At 42.0% G+C, this 22,955-nt stretch overlaps 1 protein-coding gene across 1 annotated transcript in view; it reads right to left on the bottom strand.

Annotated features, from left to right (window-relative positions):
• kcnd3 (potassium voltage-gated channel, Shal-related subfamily, member 3) overlaps nt 1-8,957 on the bottom strand; it is a 91,542-nt gene extending 82,585 nt beyond the window's left edge. The window contains exon 1 of the mRNA XM_041946016.1: nt 7,855-8,957. Coding sequence (XP_041801950.1) covers nt 7,855-8,957 — 1,103 coding nt within the window. The remainder of the gene's footprint in view (nt 1-7,854) is intronic.
• Nucleotides 8,958-22,955: the final 13,998 nt, after the last annotated feature.

Here is a 22,955-nt window from a genome sequence, read left to right as displayed (position 1 = left end):
GACTTCTTAATACACCTCCTCTGGTTTCACACTCCAGCCAGTAAGAGAGGAAGAAACAAAGATATACACAAATGTGGCTTTTATTCTTCTCATGAGTAAGAAAAAGAAATGTGTCCTTACAGTGTTCGTAAGGAGAAGTAATTAATACATAATTCATGACAAGTCCTGATATATTAAAATTAAGTTACAAATCATTTCCAGTCTCTTAACTGTTACTTAAAGTTTGCAGACTTGGCTGGATTCCTGCCGAATGCCTATTGTAGCACAGCTTTTATCGGCTGTTTGTTGTTGCAACAAAAAAAAAAGAAGACGAAGAAGAAGAAAAGAAGACTGTGCAAGCTTGCAGACCACAGAGAAAGCTTCTTGAAAACAGGCCTATCATCAGGACATGCCATTTTCTGACCCATGACTTTCTGTCCATTAAAAGGTCACAGACATCTGAACCTCTAGAACAATTATCTCTGCTATAAAAATGCTGGTCTGGTGTACAGCGTATGTGTTCTAGGCCACATTTCTACCTGTTATTAACATGCGATCTCTATCTGGATAATGACATCTGATCCCTGCATTTATACCACTGGTGTTCATTTGTGTTTTTCCTTGTCCAGATAGAATATCCAGATACAGATCACATCTTAATGCCAGGTGTAAATGGAGTGCCACCCGCTCAATGCTTTGTTTTACGTGCTGTGATGAGTAATAGATTCTGCTGATACAGGCTGGTTCCCTGATGCACAGTAACAGTTTGTTGTCCAGTATTTTCTACATTAAAACAACATTAAAGAAGCGTGGCTGGCTGCTATGCGCTACTTAAAGTGAAAATCTATGGTAGACAAGTTCAGCACACGCTGTTTCACTTTTTAGTACCTCGAGCGCTTCTGGTCAGCTAATTACTGAGATGACAGGATTTATCCAGTGCTTGAAGTGGAAAAGTTACGTGTGTGTGTGTGTGTGTGCATGTGTGCATGTGTATCTGCAATTCAGTAATTGGGCCTATTACATTCTGAATTTCTACAGTGAGTAAAAGATACAAGAAGATACTGCTGATGTTCACAACGTAAATATATTAAACCGAGGGGGCAATTATTTTAATTGTTAGAAAAAAATAAAACTGATTATGTACACAGCTTCAGTTTGTGGTGCCATGAAGTCATCAGGCCAGGATGTGCTTTGAAGTATTCACCGGCAAAATCCGCCATAGACAAAGAAAAGCAGGCAGGTGAAAACAGGAACACATGGGCGTCACATAGTGCCCCCTCCCTGGGTAATGCAGTTTATTCCAGACCATTATAAATCGCCCAGAGAACCTGATATGGAGAATGCAGACAAGAGTGCCAGCAGCTTGTGAGAGGTGCTGGTGAGCGAGAAAAAGTCACCGTACACCAAAGAGTAAAATGCAGACGTGCCGGTAATGCATAGCAGTGAGTACCGGCCCACTTGGAGCACTGATTGCTTCTATAACTCTGCCTTAACTTAAACTGATGGTGCTGTCTAAATTATGAATGCTGAGGAGCAATGTAAGTTGCCCTGGATAAAAGTGTCTACCAAATGCTGTGACTGTAAAATGTAAATGTTGCATGGAATACATCCATATATCAGCTCCATGAGTAAATCCCTTGAAAAGCCCATGATAATAACTCTTACCATTTTCATGAATAATTAATTTTGATTTAATGATGAAATTGAGGATATTGAAAGGAACATTTTTTAAATTTGGTACATGGCTTCTAAATAACCTGAAACCTGACTGCTCTGATCTCACATTTCTTACATGTCGCATTTACAATAGCCATGATGGAGCCACACATCATTTACACGCCAAACCTCTGCAGTACTGTAGGGGTGTCATGCACTCATGATCTCAGGAGTCATTATGCAAACTCCAAGTAAGCCATAATTGATACGAGTACGGATCAGCACACCACTAATTCTGACCTAAAAAAAGAAAAGGTTACGAACAGACTGGACCTAAATCACCATGGACAAATTACTTCCTTAACTGCTCTCATAAATCGAAGATAAAGGGTCAGTGACATCATGTTTAGGTGCCATCTCTCAGTCATACTTTCATCTGAAAATCTAATTAGTAGCACTAACAATGGCCACCACATTTCTCACTATTGCCCAAATCAATATTCACTCATCTGCATTGATCATTGTTTTTTACAAGCCGTTGGCTCCAAAATAAATGCTCAATAAATCAGAGCTTGGTGACAGGCCGTCGTGAGGAAGGGTAGAAACACACGAGTGAACATAAGCAAACACATGCACCCAAAGTGACACGCCCAACTCACATCCTGCACATGCACCAGACAACAAATGCAACACAGCAAACAACAGTGTGCATTCAATTGAGTGCATTTTATGAGAGCACTGGAACTAGGTGCTTTTTATTGCCAATACGAATACACCATAAACTGTATCAGTTTACAGCCTTATGCAGATCTTAAATGTTTCCTGAATTAGAAAAAAAAGCAAAAGCCTTTCAAATACACAATACTCAGAGGCGTAGTGCTATTTGTTTAAGGGCCGGAGCGCACCTCTGACACGGTGAATCAGTCAACACACACATCAATATCTTTGACTATTCCCCCTTTCTTTATCAGCTCTCTTGCGTGACATACGCCCTGGTGATGACTGGATCTTCAAGTGCTTCAAAAAAAAAAAAAAAAAGTACATGAATTTCAAGTGGATTATGCGAACTATGAATGTACTATTTTCCCATTTGGACAAAGAAAGTGGTGGAACTGTGACAATATTGGCCTAGAAAATGAAAAACCACTTTCGGAGGGAATGAGACACATTTATTTTAAATAAAGCACTTCTTCACTGTGATGCATGCAACTGCCCAAAGTTCCCATCATCTCTCACCAGCCTGTGAAGAAGGATGTAAGTTCAGATTTTTTTCAACTGAGGAAAATTCTAGGTTATCTCACAGCTGCACGATTGTCTTGGCATATTGGTCCATCGATTGCAAGTTTAATATTTGACGCTGATATGGCAGGCAGGAAGCTAACAAAAGGCTAGCTTGCTCAGAAAGAAAAAAAACGAAATGTATGTGTGTAAGCAGACCATAATTTTCAAGTTCTTTAGCAACATCCTGGTACGTAACTAATCTTAGTTTAGCAATACTATAAGTGAATGTAATGTATTGACGTGCAAAGCTAAATTAACTACTTTAATTTGGCTCCATTTATAACTAAGATGTAACGTCTAGTTAGCCATTAGCATTTTTAAACTCTCACTGGCGCTAGCAAATACCAGACTTCCACTTAAACTACAACCAAGTAATGTAATGTTTAACATCGCCTATTTTAAGATGAGAATTTTGGTGTGAACATATGTTTACTAAATGTGGACTTTGCCTGGACAGGATGTACGTAGGTAGCCTGCAGGTTTTGTCTGGCAATGACATCAACATTCTTCATACTGCCTACAAAGCTGATTGGACGACTGGTTCTCAAAACACGACCACACGAATCACTGAACAATACGGAGCTCTTCAGAGGTCTGGAACCAGGCTACCATGGTTTGAAAGCCAACAGCGCTCCCACAGCCAGTAGTGGTGTATACAGTACGTTAGCTACAGTGGCTTACTATTGTACTAGCCTGGCTTCCTCACTCAGTCAAAATACCCTCATTACATATGGGCCTAGTGGACCCTTTTGAGTCTCAACAGCTGGCTGATGACAGCGACCGGTGCTGCTGGGTGGTGGTTTCTACGATGGGAAATGAAACCCCTCTTTTACTCTGTCTGGCTAACAGCAGAGAGAGGTATTTGGGGTAAGCTTCTCCAGAGATTTAAAACGCCAGTGGGCATCTTTATGGCACATTTTCACAAGTTCTCCTTCATTAGACAATATTCGACTTGACAATCAGCACAGAGGCGGTTGAAGAAGTGAAAACATTTGCTAATGCGTCTAGAGGTTCGGCCGTGATAACATTTTAGAATCACTACAATCAAAAATGCAAGCCATTAAAGCACTTTGTCCCAGTGGTAAACATGAAAAACAAACATTCTCTTAACAGATCATGATGAGTTAATGCAATAAAAACAAAAGTCTGTTTGAGATCATGACAAAATTAACTGCTGAACTGGGATCAGGCTTGGACAAGTTTTCTTTCATCATCTTATTGCGCCTCTTTCACAGTGTGAATAAAGACTTCAATAACATGAAGTCTATATGGACACTAATGAAAAGCTGATATTTAGTAGTTGCTGCGCCTCTCTCACAAAAACACAAACACCCCCTCTGCCTCCTCCCCAGCCAGACAACAGTTTATAATACAGGTGCAACCAAATATGACAAATGCTCAAAGTTATTATCGCACAAAGGTTAAAATCAATTTGTTTAACAACGTGGGGAACAAAATCCCTCACAGGTCCTATTGCCTAAATGTCTCTGATTTAGCTAAAGCCTCACCACAGTGTGCCTGCTTGCCTGCCTGGCCCTCATTTAAAGGATTTGAACTAAGCTCTTTAGCTCTGCTATAGAGTGAGCACAGGGCTCTGAGGATTGCACTGTTGGTCGGTGGCTTTCTAACTTGCATGGGCAGTTAAACCTATCTCTGTCCAGTTGTTCATGAGGTGAACTAGTCTGTAGGGTCCACTTTAGGGGGGATTTCTGACTCTTATCTTGTTTGCAGAAAAGCCAGTTCTTACCAAAATATGTCCCCTGCAATTCTGTCATGCTGTAATCTAGGGCTGCACAATATTGGAAAAAAACGGATATTGGGATTTTTTTTTTGCGATATGAAAAAAATATTGGAAATTTCACCAGCTACATGTTATTCATATTCAGATGACTATGCACAATCAACAATCAGAATTGCTTATCTCACGATTTGATACTATCACGATACTTGGGTGCCAAATCAAATCACATATAAAAAACTGTCCTTTCAAAACCCTGGACTTGACTACAAATAAAAGTGTAAATACAATATATAAATATATTCCCGCCCCTACTCTGCATGCACAGCGTTCACTAGGTGCTCTCGAGAAGGGGTGCACTTGTTCAGTTGATCAAACAACCAAAACTGGCAGCGCTCATGTTCAGGTACGGTTGGTGACTAAACGGGCCAGTTTTGGTTGTTCGCATCCTTTCATGAGAGGGAACTGTTCAACTTGGAACTGATCACAATTGTGATGTATCCAAATACTCTTCAGTCAGACTACATTATGTAATACCAGACGGACCTTTCTTGTAGATTGGCCATGGAAAATGAGAACTTTGTGAGTTTTCCTTTTATATATCATGCAGCCCTACTGTAATGCACTTCTGATCTAACTAAAAAGTCAGATGCAATAAATAGATGTCCAATCTTGTCTTTTTCCCTATCCCTAATTTTCTCCCCCTCTTCTCAGCCCAGACTCCATTTCCCTTCTCTTCTGACATACTGTCGTCATTAAAGAAACTTTCATTTCCAGGACGAAAGAGGAGAGCTGCAATTCAAAAAGCTATTCACCTGCTATTTCATTGCCCATTGTTGTAAGGGGATTATGGATCTGATTGAGGCCGGCTTATTGTCTGTCAAACAAAAACACTCAAAAAGCTACAGCGGGCAACCAGCATGTACTGTGTGGCACATATAGGGCACTTTTGCTGCTGTGTGTCACGGAGCTGGTGAATACAGGCGTGTGCATGTAAACACAAAACCAAACATGCCACAATCTGACGCGCACACACACACACACACGGACTCACCAAAAAAGAAAAAAAAAAAACATTAAAAGACGCAAACACAGCATTGCTCTGCGTGCACCACAGATAACAGGGCTAAAGCTCACAAGTTAGCAGTAAATTCAACATGCGAGTGCAGATGAGATGAGTATCTCAATGAGGAGAACAAAGCAGAACACACTCTCGACAGCAGAACACTGAGCCCTGAGGCACCTAGACAGGAAGACAAGAAGTCAAGGAAAACACTGTCTGTGGGAACTTGCTTTCATCTTATTTAGTCAGATGAGTATAAATTGCTGCACAGCCGACAGTCAAGATATTTTTCCACCAATTTCAATGCGAGTTAGCGGAGGAAAGAGTGAAAAAACTTCAAAAGATGGTGCATGCGGATCCGACATTACATCCACTGGAAGAGTCTGTGAGACAGCCTTACGCCCACACAAGGAAAACCCACAAATGCAAATACACAGAAATATATGTCTTTATGTGTTTAGACATGCACAAAGCCAAATATTGTCTGTGTTCATATGGTTAGTTCGTGTGTATGACGTAAACCAAGAGCAGAGACTAGAATGTCAGGCAGGTTTACATTAGTCAGCAGATGCAGTGGGCCACATCATTAGTCACTCTGACACCCACTTCTGGTCCCTGCTTTATTGATGAGGCCAAGCTCAACAACTGCCCCCCCTTAATACACAAACAGCAACACACACACACACACCCTCCTCTTCCACGATCCTTCTGTAAAAGCAACAGGAGACCGGTTTAGCGTCTCAGGTCTCACTCCGGTGGGTAGAGGCAGGTACTGTGTGAGAGACTAGCACGGACAGCAAAGCAAGCTGCTGCGTGTTCACAAAATGAACAGACAACAGAGCAGAGGATGCCTGTGCCGTTTTGCACAACTCAGTGGCTGTTCATCTGTGCACAGACCAAACAACCGATCCAGAATCAAACATGTGCTCAACACCAGATCTTCTGGGCAGGTTGTGAATGGCAGGACACGATAACAGGGTGCCAAGTGTGTCACGGCAATGAGCTCAGAGCCATTTATGGCCTCCGTGACTCTGACATTTAGCAGGATGCTGCAATTTGTCAGCCTCTCAGTCTGACTCACACATCCACAACAGGGGACGCTCATGAAGAACATTACCATTAGGCCTAATAGTGCCGCATAACAGAACTCTGTGCGAGTGTGTGTACGCAGTGTAAAATTAATGATATATGTGTGGTTTCCCTCACTCCCATGAAATGACTGGTGGAAATATATGATGATATAAAAATGAAGAAAAACAGGTTGTGAGACATAAACAAACGAACACACCGAAATGCTCCACATGTTCATCTTTTAAAACTCAATCAAAGCCAATTCATGTAAAAGGAAACGCCAGCAGCAGCCCCAGGCAACAGGTTAATTAGGCATTCAGCAAACAATAAAAACACGCATGTCTATTAAAGGCACGCGCTAATAACAATTATTATCTCTGCCTGTTAGTCGAATGCAAATAACTGAACCACTCACTCGCCTCTTAAAATGGAGAGTGGAGTGATATGCAGCATCAGAGCCTTTGTACCGAGAGGCACTTAATTTTCAAGGCCAGCAACTAGTGTAACTCACAAAGAGTGAGAGGAGGAGGAGGAGGGCTCTCAAAATGCAAAGTCACTGTTTCAGTTCATTCTGGACTGAAAGAGCGTTGCTGCTAACCGCGGGGCAAGTTCGAGAGGGAAGTAATGGCATAATCTCAGATTCTCTATTTCCTATCCAATGTTTTAGTGTCTCTCTCTTTCTCTCATGAGTGATGTATAAAGGGCATGCGATGGCACAGCCATCACTGGGAGAAAATGTCTTGATGGCTGCTCTTCCCCCTAAAGAATACCTCCAGAACACAGTGGACACAGTCTAGTGAAAAGTGCAATTTCTCTGTAGTGTCCTGTCATTATGCGTAAAGTTTGCACAGGTTGGCAACGACTCTGAAGCAGTTGTGCAGCTGGAGTCAGACACACATCTCAAGTCAAATCATGATCAAACATTTACCCACACACAACTAACCCAACTGCAAATACACATGCACACACATCCACACACACTGGCAAACACAAACATGCACTGGCACACACGCACACACACACAGCGCTCGCAACCAGATAAAAGAGGTGTCTGCTCTGCTCTTACCCGAGCGTTGTCATAGTAACGATGGTGTACCAGAAGGAGGCTGGGATGCTGGTGAATTTGCTGGAGCTTGAACCCTTCTCTGCGTAGAACATGACGGTAGCAAAGATAATTATGGCCATAGTGAGGGAGAAGAGCAGGAAGCCCAGCTCCGAGGCACAGCTCTTCAGTGTGTAGCCCAGGATGCGCAGGCCCTGCGAGTGACGGGAGAACTTAAAGATACGGAACACGCGGAAAACACGGAGCGTCACAAAAGCGCCACTCACGTCCTCGTTGTCAGTCATCACCAGGCCAATGTAGTAGGGCAAGATGGCCACCACGTCAATGATGCTCATGACGGACCTCATGAAGCGGTAGCGGCTAGGAGCGGCGAACAAGCGCATCAGGTACTCCACGGTGAAGATCATGACGCAGGCCGTGTCCATGCAGAAAAAGGCCACAGTGTAGCGCTCACCGCACGGCACCTCCTTCTGGTTGGGTGCCGAGCCGCAGGGCACCGTCTCCACCACGTTGGTGATGACGGAGACAGCAATGAAGAAGCCAGTGACGTAGTAGAAGACAAGGGCCATGGTGGACGTGTGGGGGTTCTCGAAAGCCCGCCACATGGTCTCCCTGAAGGTCATGTTGGGCAGCTTAGCGTCCTTGTTGTCCTCCTGGTCATCCATCAGACGCTCCGCATTCTCCCTCTTCCTATCCTTGTACTCTTCGTAGCAGCAGTCACCGATGATCTCTGGGAGGATTCCAAAGAACGCCAGCTCCTCGTCATAGGAGGAGATGCACTCATAGCGTGGGTAGTGGAGCTTGCCTGTGCGGTAGAAGTTGAGAACGCTGCGGAACACGTCAGGGTCCCGGTCGAAGAAGTACTCTTTGGTCTCCTCGTTGTAGAAGAACTCCTTCTCTGAGCTCCCCAGCAGGGTGTCTGGATAGCGGTCCAGAGTGTTCTTCCAGGTCTGGAAGCGCCGTCCACTAACATTAAGAATGATTAGCTCATCCTGCCGCTTGTTCTTCTCAGTGGGCGCCACTGGCATAGGCAAGTTGGCCACAGGCATCCAGCCGATTGCTGCCGCCCGGGCGAATGGAAGCCATGCCGCTACTCCCGCCGCCATGCTGTGTCCGGCTTGGGGCGTAGGGGGGAACAAGTCCAGCACCTTCACAACCAGGTTGACTTCAGCTCATTCACCATCTAAAGGGAAGAGAGCGAGGGAGTTTGTAAGGAGGGGAAGGACAGCGCCGCTTTAATTACAACAGGGGGAAGAGAGTAAGACCGATTGATGAGAAATAAAAATAATTCAAGACAAATTAATCTTAGAGGTGCAGGAGAGAGGGACGTAATGGTGAAGAAACAGATGAGGAATAACATTACAGCTCATATCCTAACAAGGCAGTCTATAGCTGAGACAGCAAAAAGTATCCTCAGTGGAAATACAGTTTAACATCACACTTAAAGTGACAAAGAGCTTTACAATGTGTGTGTGTGTGTATTATATATATATATATATATATATATATATATATATATATATATATATATATATATATATATATATATATATATATATAACATGATTACAGGGACATACTGCAATTTCCACTGAGCATCATCTTCCCCATAATTGCTTTAAGGCTGTATTTCTCACATCCCCTCTATTGAGTTACAGTTAAGAGGCAGGACCACAGTTCACTGCATCTTACAGTTTCAAAACTGAAGGCGAGCCAGCAAAGCAACTGCATCATTAAAGAGGAAATGCTGCTAGTTCTCTCTGTTGAACTCTATTCTAACAGGCACATTCACAAGGCTACAACCCTCCTCAGAGAGAGATGCAGGCAAGAGATCCCAAACCTGTTGAGTTCCAACCAGAGAGCAGAAGACGAGTCTTTATCTTGCTCAAAATGAATGAAAATAGTATAAATAGTAATAAATTCGCAATTTGGATTTAGATGCATGTGACCCGATTCTAAAAAGGCATTTTTTAATATTCCACAAATTGGCTCCAACCCTCGACACGGAATAAGCAGGAGCGGTTGCGATATGCCGAACAGGTTGAGAACTGAACACAGTTTATATGACGAGCCTCATCTGCTGATTACAACTCACCGGTTCAAAACGCTCCATCCAAAGAAACGCGACCTTCTTTCAGAGCAGTTTAGTTCCAGGTCGTAGGTTTGGTTATTTGTGAAAAAGCGTGTCTGAGGGGGGAAATGAACAGCAGGAAAGAAGAAGTTATTGAGCGAAGAGGAGAGCCACGTTAGACGAACGCTGCTGCTGATGTGAACGCGGAAAAGTGCCGGGGACGGACGCGCCACAGCTGTTTTCATTCAGTTTCCATTATGCGAGGGGAGAAATGATGAGAGTACTCCGCCGTGGAGACCGTCTTGGGTTGGCTTTTCGGGATGAGTGGTGGGAAGAGGAGGAGGAGGAGGAGGAGGAGCGCTCTCTCACCCTCTCTCTCTCTCTCTCTTCCTCTCTGCGCAGGGCGGATTGAGGAGCAAAACTGCAGTTATGGGAAACCTCGATCAGGAGTCAGAACGATGCGCAGAAACTGGGTTACTCACTGATGAGGGGGAAAAAAAAGATTCAGGCCTCCGTCATCACTCAAAATTCATTGACAAAAAGTGTTTCCCCCCTCCTCAAATGGATATGCAACCCAACCAGGCTGAGCCAATATCATTTCCACATATCAAAAGCAACTGCAGTGGCAGCACAGGCTACATCCCAGCAGGGGCGGAACACAAGAGGCTTTGACACAAGATTACTGTGGGCACCTTTATCTTTAATTAAATCTACAGTCACTGATTTTTTTTTTTTTTTTTTTTTTTTTTTTTTGGCCACTTGGGGGCAGCTGAAACAGCTTGTGAACACAACAACGACATATTATCGTCCTTAAAGTTTAGTAAAGGATTGCCTATTTACACATCCAGCATTTACGAACAACATTATAATACATTTGGCTGACAGAAGTTCAGTATTCACTCTGTTTTAGCTCCATTTCTGTTGCCTGAGGGAAATATCAGCTCTTTAGCAGCCAAATGCTCCACAATGTTCACAGGCTCATCGCTAACTGTGTCTGTCTGCCATTTGGTGCCTAGAAAGTTAGAGTGAGGTGAATTAATTGGGGTATTTTGCAGAAAAATGATGCTATGAGTGTTGAGAGTGAATCAGAAAAGTAAAGTTGTGGGCCAGATAGGTAAGAAATGAGCTGACACTTGCTATAAAACTCTGCAAAGCCGCGGCGAGCTTCAGAGCCAGATGATAATTCTCTGTAGGGTTATCACCACGAGTAAACCTTTCACATTGTCTTATTGTCTTCAAATTGACATTGGATATGTTGTTATAATAAAAAAATTATTGATTAATTATGGCCACTTTCACTTCCCCTACAATTTCTGTTGACCATCCTTAAGTGTGGACCCCTTTCAGCCCTCTAGAGGTCTTTACAGGCCCAAAATGTTTGAACTGATCCAAAAAGGAAACCCTGCTTAAACCCAATGTATGTTCATCCATAGCATAAAAGGAAGACCTGATCCAAAAAGAGGATAATTAGATCAGAACCAAAATGCGGTCAAACTGAACAGATAACAGGGAGAGAACACTGGTATCTATTAACAAGCAGCTGCAGTCGAAAAGAGCTGCATTTTGATAATAATGCGCTCAGAATTAACTACATTCATTTGTTTCTATCCTTAATAGACTAATAGAAATAATTAAAATTCTTATTTTCACCGCCTACTCCAACAATTACACTTGATGTACTCAACTGGGAGAGACGCATGATTCTAACCAATTTAATATCTGAGAAGCAAATTCCCAAACATAATTGCCATTTTATTTATATAAATGTATTGCATATGCTGCTGATTTTCAAAAAATGTTTTCTGCTGCGGCAATGACACACCATCCCATCAGAGGGTGTCAGACATAGCGGCACACAGACCTGACACCTGTGGCAGTAACATAAGATCCTACCCGGCCTGATTTGACTGAGTGCAATTTGGACCCGGTGTGACCAGATCTGACCCGAATCCCTTGCAGATCTCTGTTGATTCATCTCCAGAATCTGGAGACGCTGCCTGCAAAAGGCCTGCACAGCATACGTAAAACATATTAATGGGGGGTGTGAACCTCACGAAACCTAATAAGACTTATTCAACCATATAGGAAGCTACAATAAAAAAAAGGCAGTAAAATAATATTTTGCTGTATTTTTTCAGCAGAGTATATAGAATATAGTATATCCCAGCCCTTGATCATTTCAGTTTGTTATTCTTTTCTGGCGGCCTGAGTGTCTACAGAGTCTGGTAATCATCTCTGCATGTAAGCTTACACATGAAAGCAAAGCGAAAGAAAAGGGCCCCAGTGGAAAAGCTCTCAGAACAATCACTGCAGCACATACAGGAAGTACACTCCTGGACAACCCTCTGCCTTTTACACCACACGCCACTGTAACGTTACGGTATAGTCTATGTAAATCCTATGCGCAGGTGGATTTTGCTCATACTGCAGTGGTTTATTCTGATTGATGCTAGCTGATCCTGCGATTTAAACATGCCAATCAAGCCTCAGATATATGACACAGCCATCGATGCTGCAGCTCATATCTGAGGGGGTGAATAATTTGGACCAGTACGTGGTCATTTATATTCAGACTCAGGCAGCGTCAGTGTCTCTGTCCTAACATTATTCAATGCTTTGCAGAACAATATGCAGCCCTAATTAAGTCAACAGGGATCATATCCCTCCAATACATATGGTCCAGTGGAATATCAATAGGGTCAGGGCAGCCAGCTCACGCACAGACTGCAACACTTATGGCTACTCCATACTAGTTACAGCTATACATGTGCACAATATGGAAAATTAATACCTCTGCACACACCATATTACTCACTGTAAAATCACTCTGTGAGCTCTATAGACTCTTGTTAGAAAATGACAAATTGCGGGTGATTGTTATTTAGACACAGCTGCACATACACACACACACACACACACACACACAGACATACTTGTTTATGCCTCTGTGCCCTTGTATAGCTATCCTTAGAAGCGTTGGCTCAATTAAGTCCCTGACCGTAAACTGGCCCCTTGATAAAACACGAAACAGCCAAAATGACCTCACCTTGTGAAAAATGTCCCGACTCCTTAAACTCAGTGCGGCCGTCAAAAGAAAAGAAGTCCAAGGAAACATGCACAAACACAGTCAACACAGACACACACACACACACACACACACACACACTGGCCTTTTCAACCGATGAGTCTGTGAGCGATTCCAATAATTCAAATGTCACTGAATAACAAGGTGGGTTGAATTTCATGGTCAGCTGCCCGCTGTAATTATCTGAAGACACTACACTGGCATTAAATTTCTAAATCCTCTCGCAGTGCCGAAGGAAACAAACTACTTGCGTTTCAGTGACAAAACATTGGAGGATTAGTTAAGCAGAAGGGTTTATTTAAAGGTAGTCCTAAAGAAAATCCGCCACCCTATCCTTTAGCAAATTAGCGTATTTAGTCTTACTGCATTTTCAGCCTTCATGACTTTCCCCAAGTAGTTTTAATAGAATAAGTTGACATTTTGGGAATAATGATTAGTCAAGTCTCTCATGTTTGTAATGTAAGTATGAAGCTACAGCCAGCAGCCGGTTAGCTTAGCTTATCAAACACGTTGCTTGTCTAAAAAAACATAACTATTTGTGGTTTGAACAGCTACTTTTTTCAGTTTTTGTATGGATTAAACAAAGAAGGTATGTGCTAAATCCAAAAGCTTTACAGGTGCAGGAAGGGAGCTTTTTTTACCTTCAGATGGAGCTAAGCTAACTGCCTCCTGGCTCCAGCAGCAGATGTGAGGGAGGTATCCAGCTCCTCATCTAACTCTCGACAACAAAGGGAATAAGTGAATTTCCCAAGATGTCGAACTATTACTTTAAGCTTATTTCTCACTGTCTCTCAGACTTCAACTCATATATATATTCCAAATAATCTTGTTTCACCTCTTCGTTGAAGCCGCACGCTGAGCGATGCCGAGTGAAATGTTCAAAGCTTTTGGAAATGTTTTAGAGGTCCAACACTTAGCCTGAAAGGTTTTTTTGGGAACTTTGTGGTCTCCACTATATGCCGGTTTGAAAAATGTAACGCCTGTTCAGGCTTTTAAAGACAAAAGAAAAACCTCTGCTAATAGAACGGGGTAAATAAGTGAGTTTTTTGTATTGAAAGAAGACAGAATAAAGCAATGACTACAAAGGGAATTTAATGGCTCTTAAACATCCTGTAAACATGAAAAAATGACCCCATTAAGCAGATGTTGTTTTTTGTTTTTTGCTTAATTTAGGATTAATTTGCTTTCATGTAATTTTAATTTTAATTTATTTGCCTAATGTGTCAGGAATGAATAAAAGACAAACTGATTTTAGATCAGACCAGAGTGAATATTTATTTATCATTTTAAATGAATACACATCACCATGTGGACACAATTAAGTGCACGCTCAACAGGTACATGAATCTTCGTTAGAAGCCCCCTGCTCTCATATTCTTACATTTTTTTAAATTCCATTTTAATGCGTACTTTCATTCTAATAAACATGCTAAACATATGTGACTGCTAAGCAGATGAAGCTGTTCCTACCCTGATGCTGTTTGTATTTCTGCCTTACAACTACGCTTAACCTCCTATGAGTAAGATGTGACTTAAAGGGTCTCTGGTGGCCCCCGAAGAGCAAACAGCTCTGATCTAATGAGCACAGTTTACTGATAGAAAGGCTGAGGTAAAGCTGGCAATTAATTTCCCTCCTCTGTCGCTCTCACTGCTGTTACCTTGATACCTCTGCTGACTGCTGATGGCCACCTCAAGGCTGGAACCCACACACACACACACACACACATCAACACAGACGTACAGCATTGAGGAGAATAAATATAGCCGCATATTCAAACGCACATTTCCCTCGTACGCACTTTCTTCACGTGAGTAAACGCAGAGGCCTCTGTTTTGACATTTCCCTCATTGTACATTTGCTTGTTTGCCGGCTTCTTTGAATTCAATTATTCATAAATTCCCCGCAACCTGCCTTCTTAGTTTGTCTAATCCCCATTAGGTATCTGAAATCTTTCTATGGGGATTTAGTCTCTGACTGTGGTGGAGTTTATCCTTTGTGTGCCAAACACTGACTTGGCAGCCCCTCTGTCTACTGTCAGCAAGGTTATAGATGTGCTCTTGGCCCCCTTCCAACACACAAAGAGACTAAGAGAGCAGATTCTGCACCCATTCCAACCCTGGAAAATATCATGCTCTGTCTACTGATGCCCAAACTGAGCTGGCTCTAACCAAGGGACCAAGGTAGCAATGTTGCCAGGGCAGGCTCTGTATGCTACCTGAAATCACTCTTTGATCCGACTGTATATCACCGTGCTCGTTTCAGGAAAGTCGCAATAACCACTGTTTGGTTTTCACTTGTTATTCCGAGATAAAGGACAAAACCCAATCAAAATTTAATGGTTGTGCCGATGTTAGGAATGCGTGATAGTAACAGTATGGAGTTAATTCCGCCAGGGTCGTGTTTATGTTTTGTACACTGAATTTACAATGAGCAAACAGGCTGCAGGATCATTTTCGCCCACGGACAGGGCTGCTGGGAGAAAAGCCCCGAAACTCACCTCTGACTCTGTACTCCCAATTTTCTCTTTCATCAGTCTGCACCTGGGGGCAGAGCAGCCACAGGTGTAAAGAGGTCATTGATATTCTAGACATACAGATGCTCGCAGAAAATCAAGAGCCAGCACACAGCCGACCCTTTAAACACATGCAGACCCTACAGCAGCGTGTTGTAATGTTTTCCAGGAGTGAGGGAGTCTGTTGTTTCATCACAGACAGCTGTATATTCATTAATGATGAATTATGCCTTACTGTCTCCCAAAGGCACAATGACATATGGCTAAAATACCAGACTTTTTCACGCATGCATGGGCATCATATTACTATGCAGATTAAATTTAGCATCACACATTTTTGCTTTTTAATCCACCTCTGTTTGCAAGTTATGTTGATGAAGTGGTGTTTTAGTCAGGCTGCTGGTTTGAAAAGGACCACTTTAATAACTTACAAAAAGAACAGGTTTGTGTATTCCCCATTCAGGAAAATTAATTATAGCATAATCTCCTATTGATAAACAGAGCATAGGACTGGAAGCTAGCATAATTTTTCCTTTTCAGTCAGTGCTTCAAGACAGTAATGTGATTTTCTTTCTTTTTTCTTCACACTTTGCCTTAAAGTTTGGAGACTGTAACTGCTGACATTGTGAAAAGGAAGAGCATCTTTAATTGATTTTGAAGTGATGCTTACAAAGAGTTATGTGCCATCCCATTAAAGTGTGATGAGTGCATTATAATGAAATCAGGACATGATTTAAAATACATTACAGATATGGATTTATGCAGCTAGAAGAACATTAAGGACCATGAGTTCACCACTACAGGTCTGCTGTGGGCCTGCATCTCTTCTGGGTGTTTTTCTTACTGATAATATTACACAGCAGATGGATCCTTATCTCACGTTTTAAGGAAAACGGGAAGGAAAAACAGGAATTTAGTTAATTTATCCATCATTTGTCTAATCACTTAAGGAGATCAGGGCTGCCGTGGCAACAAGCCAAGTAGGACAGTTTTCCCCAGAAGCCTCATCAGGTTCCTGTTAGGTGCAATAGGAGAGATGTAGTCCATCGGCATGCCTCAAGTGTAAACGGTGTTTCTTCCCACTTAGCTGTGATTGACAGACCCTGAACTGAGAGGCACACAGGTGTAACAAGCACCTCAAGAACATTGGTTCAACCTTTGCAAGCGATACAAAGGCTCCATCTCTGCAGATGTTGCACCTGAACGGTGAAAATATACCAGAAATACCTCCTCCTCCCATAACCCTTCAACTGAATGGGGCGGTAAAACTTTATGTGAAAGAAACGTGGTCTTGGAGGAGTCGTCGACCCTCATCAACTCACCTGTAACAACAACTGTGGAGTGCATGATAAAATCTTTGAATGCTGAATGGTAAATGGTTCCACCCATCACACACTGGCCACCATGCAAGATCCTGACTACTGGGGGCAATTTGCAGTTTGGTGTCTTGCTCAAGGACACTTTTATATGTAGACAGGAGTAACTGTTGATCAAACCCCCAACCTTTTGATTCACACGTGACCCAGTGAGGCACAGCTGGAAATAAATGCAGAAGTCTGACCCTGAAGTTTGACCCAAATGCCACTGTGAGCAGAACCAGATCAAGGGCAAGAGGGTGCATATGACGTTTCTTTGATACGCAGCTTTTTATTGTGAAACCCTAGAAACCCTTGAATTATACATAAGATTGACAAGAGCAGCATAACGTTACTGTAATAAAAGATAGCAATAAAAATGCAAAGACTTGACAGAGATGTTCATGCTTTGCAGTAACACAGATCCATGCATTTTAAATAATTCACCCCCATATTTTCAAAGAGTGAATATGATCACGTTCTGTTGCTGTGAAGGACTGTGTCTTCCACAGAGAATCGCACTCATGTAAGTTGCAATCCACCTGTCAAGGCCATACCACCACATTTACACTGAACAGACACACTTTTCCCTTAATCAGTCACACTCAGTGTTGAACATAGAGCCAGAGGGACATACTGAGCGTAACCTTTTCAGTGCATACGGCAGCATACTTTACTTTACAAGGCCAGGAATGATACAAAGCATGTTTTTTTTTAATCTAAACACCTTTCAAAGATCATTCACAGTAATGCTCTGATGGGACCAATATGGCAAAAGATAGATGTATAATCTAAAACAGGTTGTACAAGGTTAACACCCTCAAGTGTTAATACAAGAGCTCTGACTTGGACTTTTTTTTGTGTTTACTACATCTATGTAAATATTTGATAATGCAATAGTACCAGAATAAAACAGTCTATTAACTTTGCTTTATTTCTTTAAATGTATTCTGTGCCAGCTGTGTAGTTATGGCAATATTGATTTATTGTCTATATCTCAAGAACGATAAATTGGATTGCCATGAAGTTTAGTACAGTAACTCATTTTGGAAAAAGAACAGATTTCCAATTGCTTCAGTTGTGATTCACCATCACTGCCATGGTATAGCATGTTAAGCATGTTGTAAAACATTAAATATATTGTCTTTTTAGTGTTTTCAATTGAGTATTTGTCAAAAATGATTGGCAAATTCTCACATTCTGTTTTATTTAGGTTTTACACAGCGTCACAATGGAATCAGGATTGTACATGTTTCACAATTATGGACTTTACATTCAGATCAATACAAATCATGGTAATGATGTATTGACCAATACTGAGTGGGACATTTGCAGTTGAAAAATGTGAAGGATAACTATGGCATCACTGTCTCTAAACTACCTCAAATATAGCTTTGGCATTTCTGCAGAGTCATGTCTTATTGCATCAGCTGACAGTTACGCCAATACCAATATGTCTGCAATAAGATATCATCAGCCAATTTCTCTGTAAGATTTACTCTAGAATCAAAGAGGCTGTGAAATTATGAATCTCACCAGCTTCAATACGAAGACGCAGGCATGCACGTGAGGACTTATTCCTGTCGGTGAAACTAAACGTCTAGTCGGACCAAGGTGAAAAGATGATTATGTTTCTCCAGCATCTCCTTCTCCTTGTGACTCATCTCTAATGCTTCTAAGTGAGATTAATAGAGCGTTCAATTCTCATTCCAGTGGCTCCTGTGCATCCAATTACGCAACATACACAATCAAACGGTAAATATCACATGGAATCACTTTGCGCATTTTTTGGCCGGGGAAATCCATCAGACAGAGGGGCAAGAGCAGAATGTGGCCCTTTGATTCTGCCTTTGACAATTTTGCCAACCAGATCGTCATTAAGTCCTGAGCACAACAAAGTAGCAATTCACTTTTTTTTGCCTAATTAAACCAATCTCTTTTCAAGGGTCGGTTGTCGTCTTTTTAATTTGTATTAAGGAGTTGGGAATCTTCTTGGATGATTACTTAAATACCTGGAACTCCACTGCATCCTAATGGTGATGATGAGAAGTAATCACTGAAAGTTAATAAGGATGCACAGCACTAATCAGGGCAGGTCCGTCTCGCAGAACAGTCACTGCCTCCTGGCCTTTTATTAACAGAGTTGGCCAGGAAAGGAGAATAAAAGTCCAGCCAATCTCCCAGGCAAAATGCAACATGTCAGACAATGCTGATCATCTATGTAGTTAATTCATAGATGAATTAACTACATATAACCTAACTTCCACACCTGGGCCTACATTACATTACTCATTACATTAGTCAGATCTATTCCAGCTGTTTCTCACACTATGAACACCCTGTTTCCTTATATCTTCAAAACAGGGAAAGGCCAGTTAAGGTTTGACAACTGGATGATGATGGACAGATAAAAAGATTACTTTTCCTCAGATACTCACTATGTATGCATCACTCGGGGCTTTTGCTGTATATTTTATAGTGTTTCCAATCACCCCTTGCTAAGACCTGAGGGTCAACACATGCTGTTATCGCTCGTTTCTTCCTTCCACTTCCTCTCACTTCGATCTCCAGTCTGCTGAGGATTAGGCGAGAGGGCCGGTAAGACACAACAAAATAATGAAAGAAACAAAAATAGGGCTGCCACCACAACCTCTGCCACACATGTGAGTATCAGAACACATTTAAGGTGGCCCATTGGGGCAAAGATAGACACAGTCACGCACGCAGAAGGAAAAGAAAAACACTCCTCTGTGAAAGACAGCACTCTGCCACCGGGGCTGTGGCCACTCACCGGGTTTGGCAACGTGAGCGGTGACTTTGACAAGATCAGATGTAACTCAGACAGAGCTGGCCGTCCTTTTATAGTAGAGGAGAGATACTGATGACTGTTCAGGAAAGGAGCAGACAGAGTAATGGTCTGGGTTGATGGTGAGAGGCTTGGCGCTGATCACGCTGTCACTTTTAGGTGGGGTGACGGGGAAGAGGCCAGCGCTAATGCAGGAACCACACACAGCGACAAAGCCCTAAAGAACAGAAGCAGGGGTGTTTGAACCTCTATCTTCTGTGTGCATGCAACACATGAGTGCTATATATAATGTCGCCATGAATACATTGGTAACACATTCATGTGAGGGCACATCCATACATGCATGTTTGTGTGAATATGTGTTGTACAGAGCGGACAGAAATGAATTATTCAGATGTGTGCACTTGTGTTTTTGATATGTTGGGGTTCGTCCAGCGCTTTGAGATTGCTTCCCTCCCTATGCATATGCATTACTCATTATTTTCTATACATAGCTAATATGGCGGAACATAACCCTGCCATGAGTGATCTGTGGACTAATGAATACATTACAGTCCATATGGGGAATTCAAGTGGGAACACTGGCCAGGGAAAATGATTCTATTTTAGTATAAGCATCCTGAGTAATTTTTACACTTTAATGGAGAGGACAATGCCAATGTCACAATCCATCAATCAAATTCCGGTGTGCTCTCTCAGAAGAAGTGAACTCACTGCACCTTAATGGTGTCCCGACGTTTTCCTGGCAAAGTGAAAGTCCTGCTCACTCACCGTCTTACTCTCATTTGATAGATAGATAGATAGATAGATAGATAGATAGATAGAGAGTGGAACAGGATGACTGTAAAACATAAAAGTTTGTTGCATGCTAGCATTGCATTTGACCCATTTTTCTCTGTGTCTGGCCATCAATTGCCATGTGTGGACATCTGTCCTGTCTGCTGATTGGGTGAGCACTGTCTCAGGGTGTGCCCAGGTCTGTGCGGTTCAGTGGGGACCAGTTCTATTTGTAGCCCCACTTCATGGTAGTTAGGTTCAAGCCTGAGGGAGCAGGGATATTGGCTCAGTTTTAATGTGGCTGTCCGCCCTGGACATGGTAATACAGAAAAGCATATGGAAACCAATGTACTGCTCCACTTATAGAAAGTTGCAGTGACCTCAAATATGGTGTTAATAAAGTATTTAAACCCTTAGACCTGAGACTGTAATTAATAAGATGTTGGAGCCATCATTCAAGGGCATGAGGGATATTGGAGTATGGCAAGCTACAATCTCTTTTAAATTAGTTTCCACTAATCTGTTATTCAGGAGTTCTGTTTATGAATTCAGCGTTCAAGGCGATAGGAACACTTCACCAATCTAATCACAGACACCTGGTTCAATATCGTATTGATGCTGCATTACCTAACTCACCATGTACATCTCATTCTCTGTGGCAGCTTCCTCATACACATAAACATTTCCAGCCGTTCCCTCTGCATAACTCCAGGCTTCAAATCTGTGCATGGAATGCATCCTAATCTCTCTTATCCTACAGCAAATACACTTTATCACATCGGTGCATGTCAGTAATTGGAGCGGGTCGTGTCAGACTTTGCCGACAGGAACATTGGGGATTTGGAGGGGTCTAATTAAGAGAACAGAGTAAACTACCTCTGGCCCAGCCGATGTTCGTGGCTCAGCCCTCTTGCTCTCATCTGGCTCATTTTCATTATCAGCAATAAAGAGGTGCTGTGTGAACAGAATACATCAATCTCGGTAAAGATAATTGCCAGCACAACATGCAAACTGGTTGCAATGGATAGATAGAGAGCGAGATGTGTAATAATCAGTTACAGGAGCAAGGATGAATGGAGAATAATCACGACAGGAGGCAACTTTCATTCATTAATTCGATGGTCTAAAAATTAGAAACTGGTGTTGCTGAGAAAGAGACCCAAGAGGCTGACATGGAAAGGTCTACACAGGTTTCCCAAAATCCATTTCCTTGCTACATATGTTAATTAACTAACCAGCTATTAGTACTGCTTGAAGGATAGGTTCATATACACGTGCCCATTTTGTGCAATGAATGGTTTTTCTTCACTTTAATGGTTTCTCCTGTTCATACTGGCCACAGAGATCCCTCTTCAAGCAATTTCAGTGGAGGCCGGGGAATGAAATCTGCAAGCCTTGCTTTGTGTAAAAATGCATTCAAAGTCTTTCAAAACCTGAGCTTCCCAAAACAAGTTTGTATTTTTTTAAGTTAGTCTTTTTACTGCAAGAAAAGACTCTGAGCTAGTTTTTGTGGGTCAGTAAGCAAACACTGTCCGTTGAAGCACAAAGAGGGAAATTTGCACTAAAAAGACTGTAACTCGTACTGCTGAGGACTCATATTAGCCTCAGCTGCAGCTTAGAACAGCTTTTTCCTCAGAAAGAGGACTGTGGATTTGTCCTTCATGGGCAGTATGAACAGGAGGGACTAACCAATAATACTTGAGATGCACATGGCCATGTAAGAGAGAATTGAAAAAATGTGACCATATTCCTTATATGTCCTTATTTCTCTCCTCCTCGTTATCCTCATCTCGTTGTTATCCCCAACCTCTTTTAGATGTTTCGCCCCTCTTCCAATTCCAAGCAGTGCTTTCCTATTCCCTGTATTTTCTTCATTCTCTGGCTTCATTCCAGTTTCGCCAACAAAGAGCGTCCTCACAGTCTAACACTGAGGAGAACCTTATGTGAAGATGCCCAGAGAGGTGGCACTGGGTCAAATCAAGAAGAAGGAGCAAGCCAAAAAGTCTAGAAATATCAATGGATTTGACTCTCTTGGATAGATGTGGAGAGAGGGAGAGTAAAATATTATATCCTTTTACCTCAGTCAGTCTTGAGATAACAATAATTGACTTTTCTCCATTTGAAAAAAGGTTTAAAAAATGACAATTAGCAGATTAAGACTTGAGCTATTTTGCTCCGCTGTCCCTCACAGATGGTATGTCTGTCACTCTGTGGCATCTGTTTAATCCCCGCTGCTCAATGCAAATAATTTATCAGCATATGAACAGTTAGCTATGACCTTATTAGAGATTCAGCTCACTCATTTGTTCTTTCTAACTGACAGGCGGCCTCAGCTAATCTAACATCTGTTCTATAATTGATTACATCCATTGTATAATTCAAAACTTTCTATAAACTTATTTAACATCCAATTTGTACAGGGAAACGGACATTACAAGTCTAGATACATTTTCCTTCTCCAGTCATATATGAATTATTACAGAAATTGAAGACAAGA

This window comes from Chelmon rostratus, chromosome 10, assembly GCF_017976325.1.
Source record: "Chelmon rostratus isolate fCheRos1 chromosome 10, fCheRos1.pri, whole genome shotgun sequence".
In the NCBI taxonomy this organism is placed as follows: Eukaryota; Metazoa; Chordata; class Actinopteri; order Chaetodontiformes; family Chaetodontidae; genus Chelmon; species Chelmon rostratus.
Note: the sequence above shows the minus strand (reverse complement) of the source record. Positions and strands in the feature narration are given on the sequence as shown.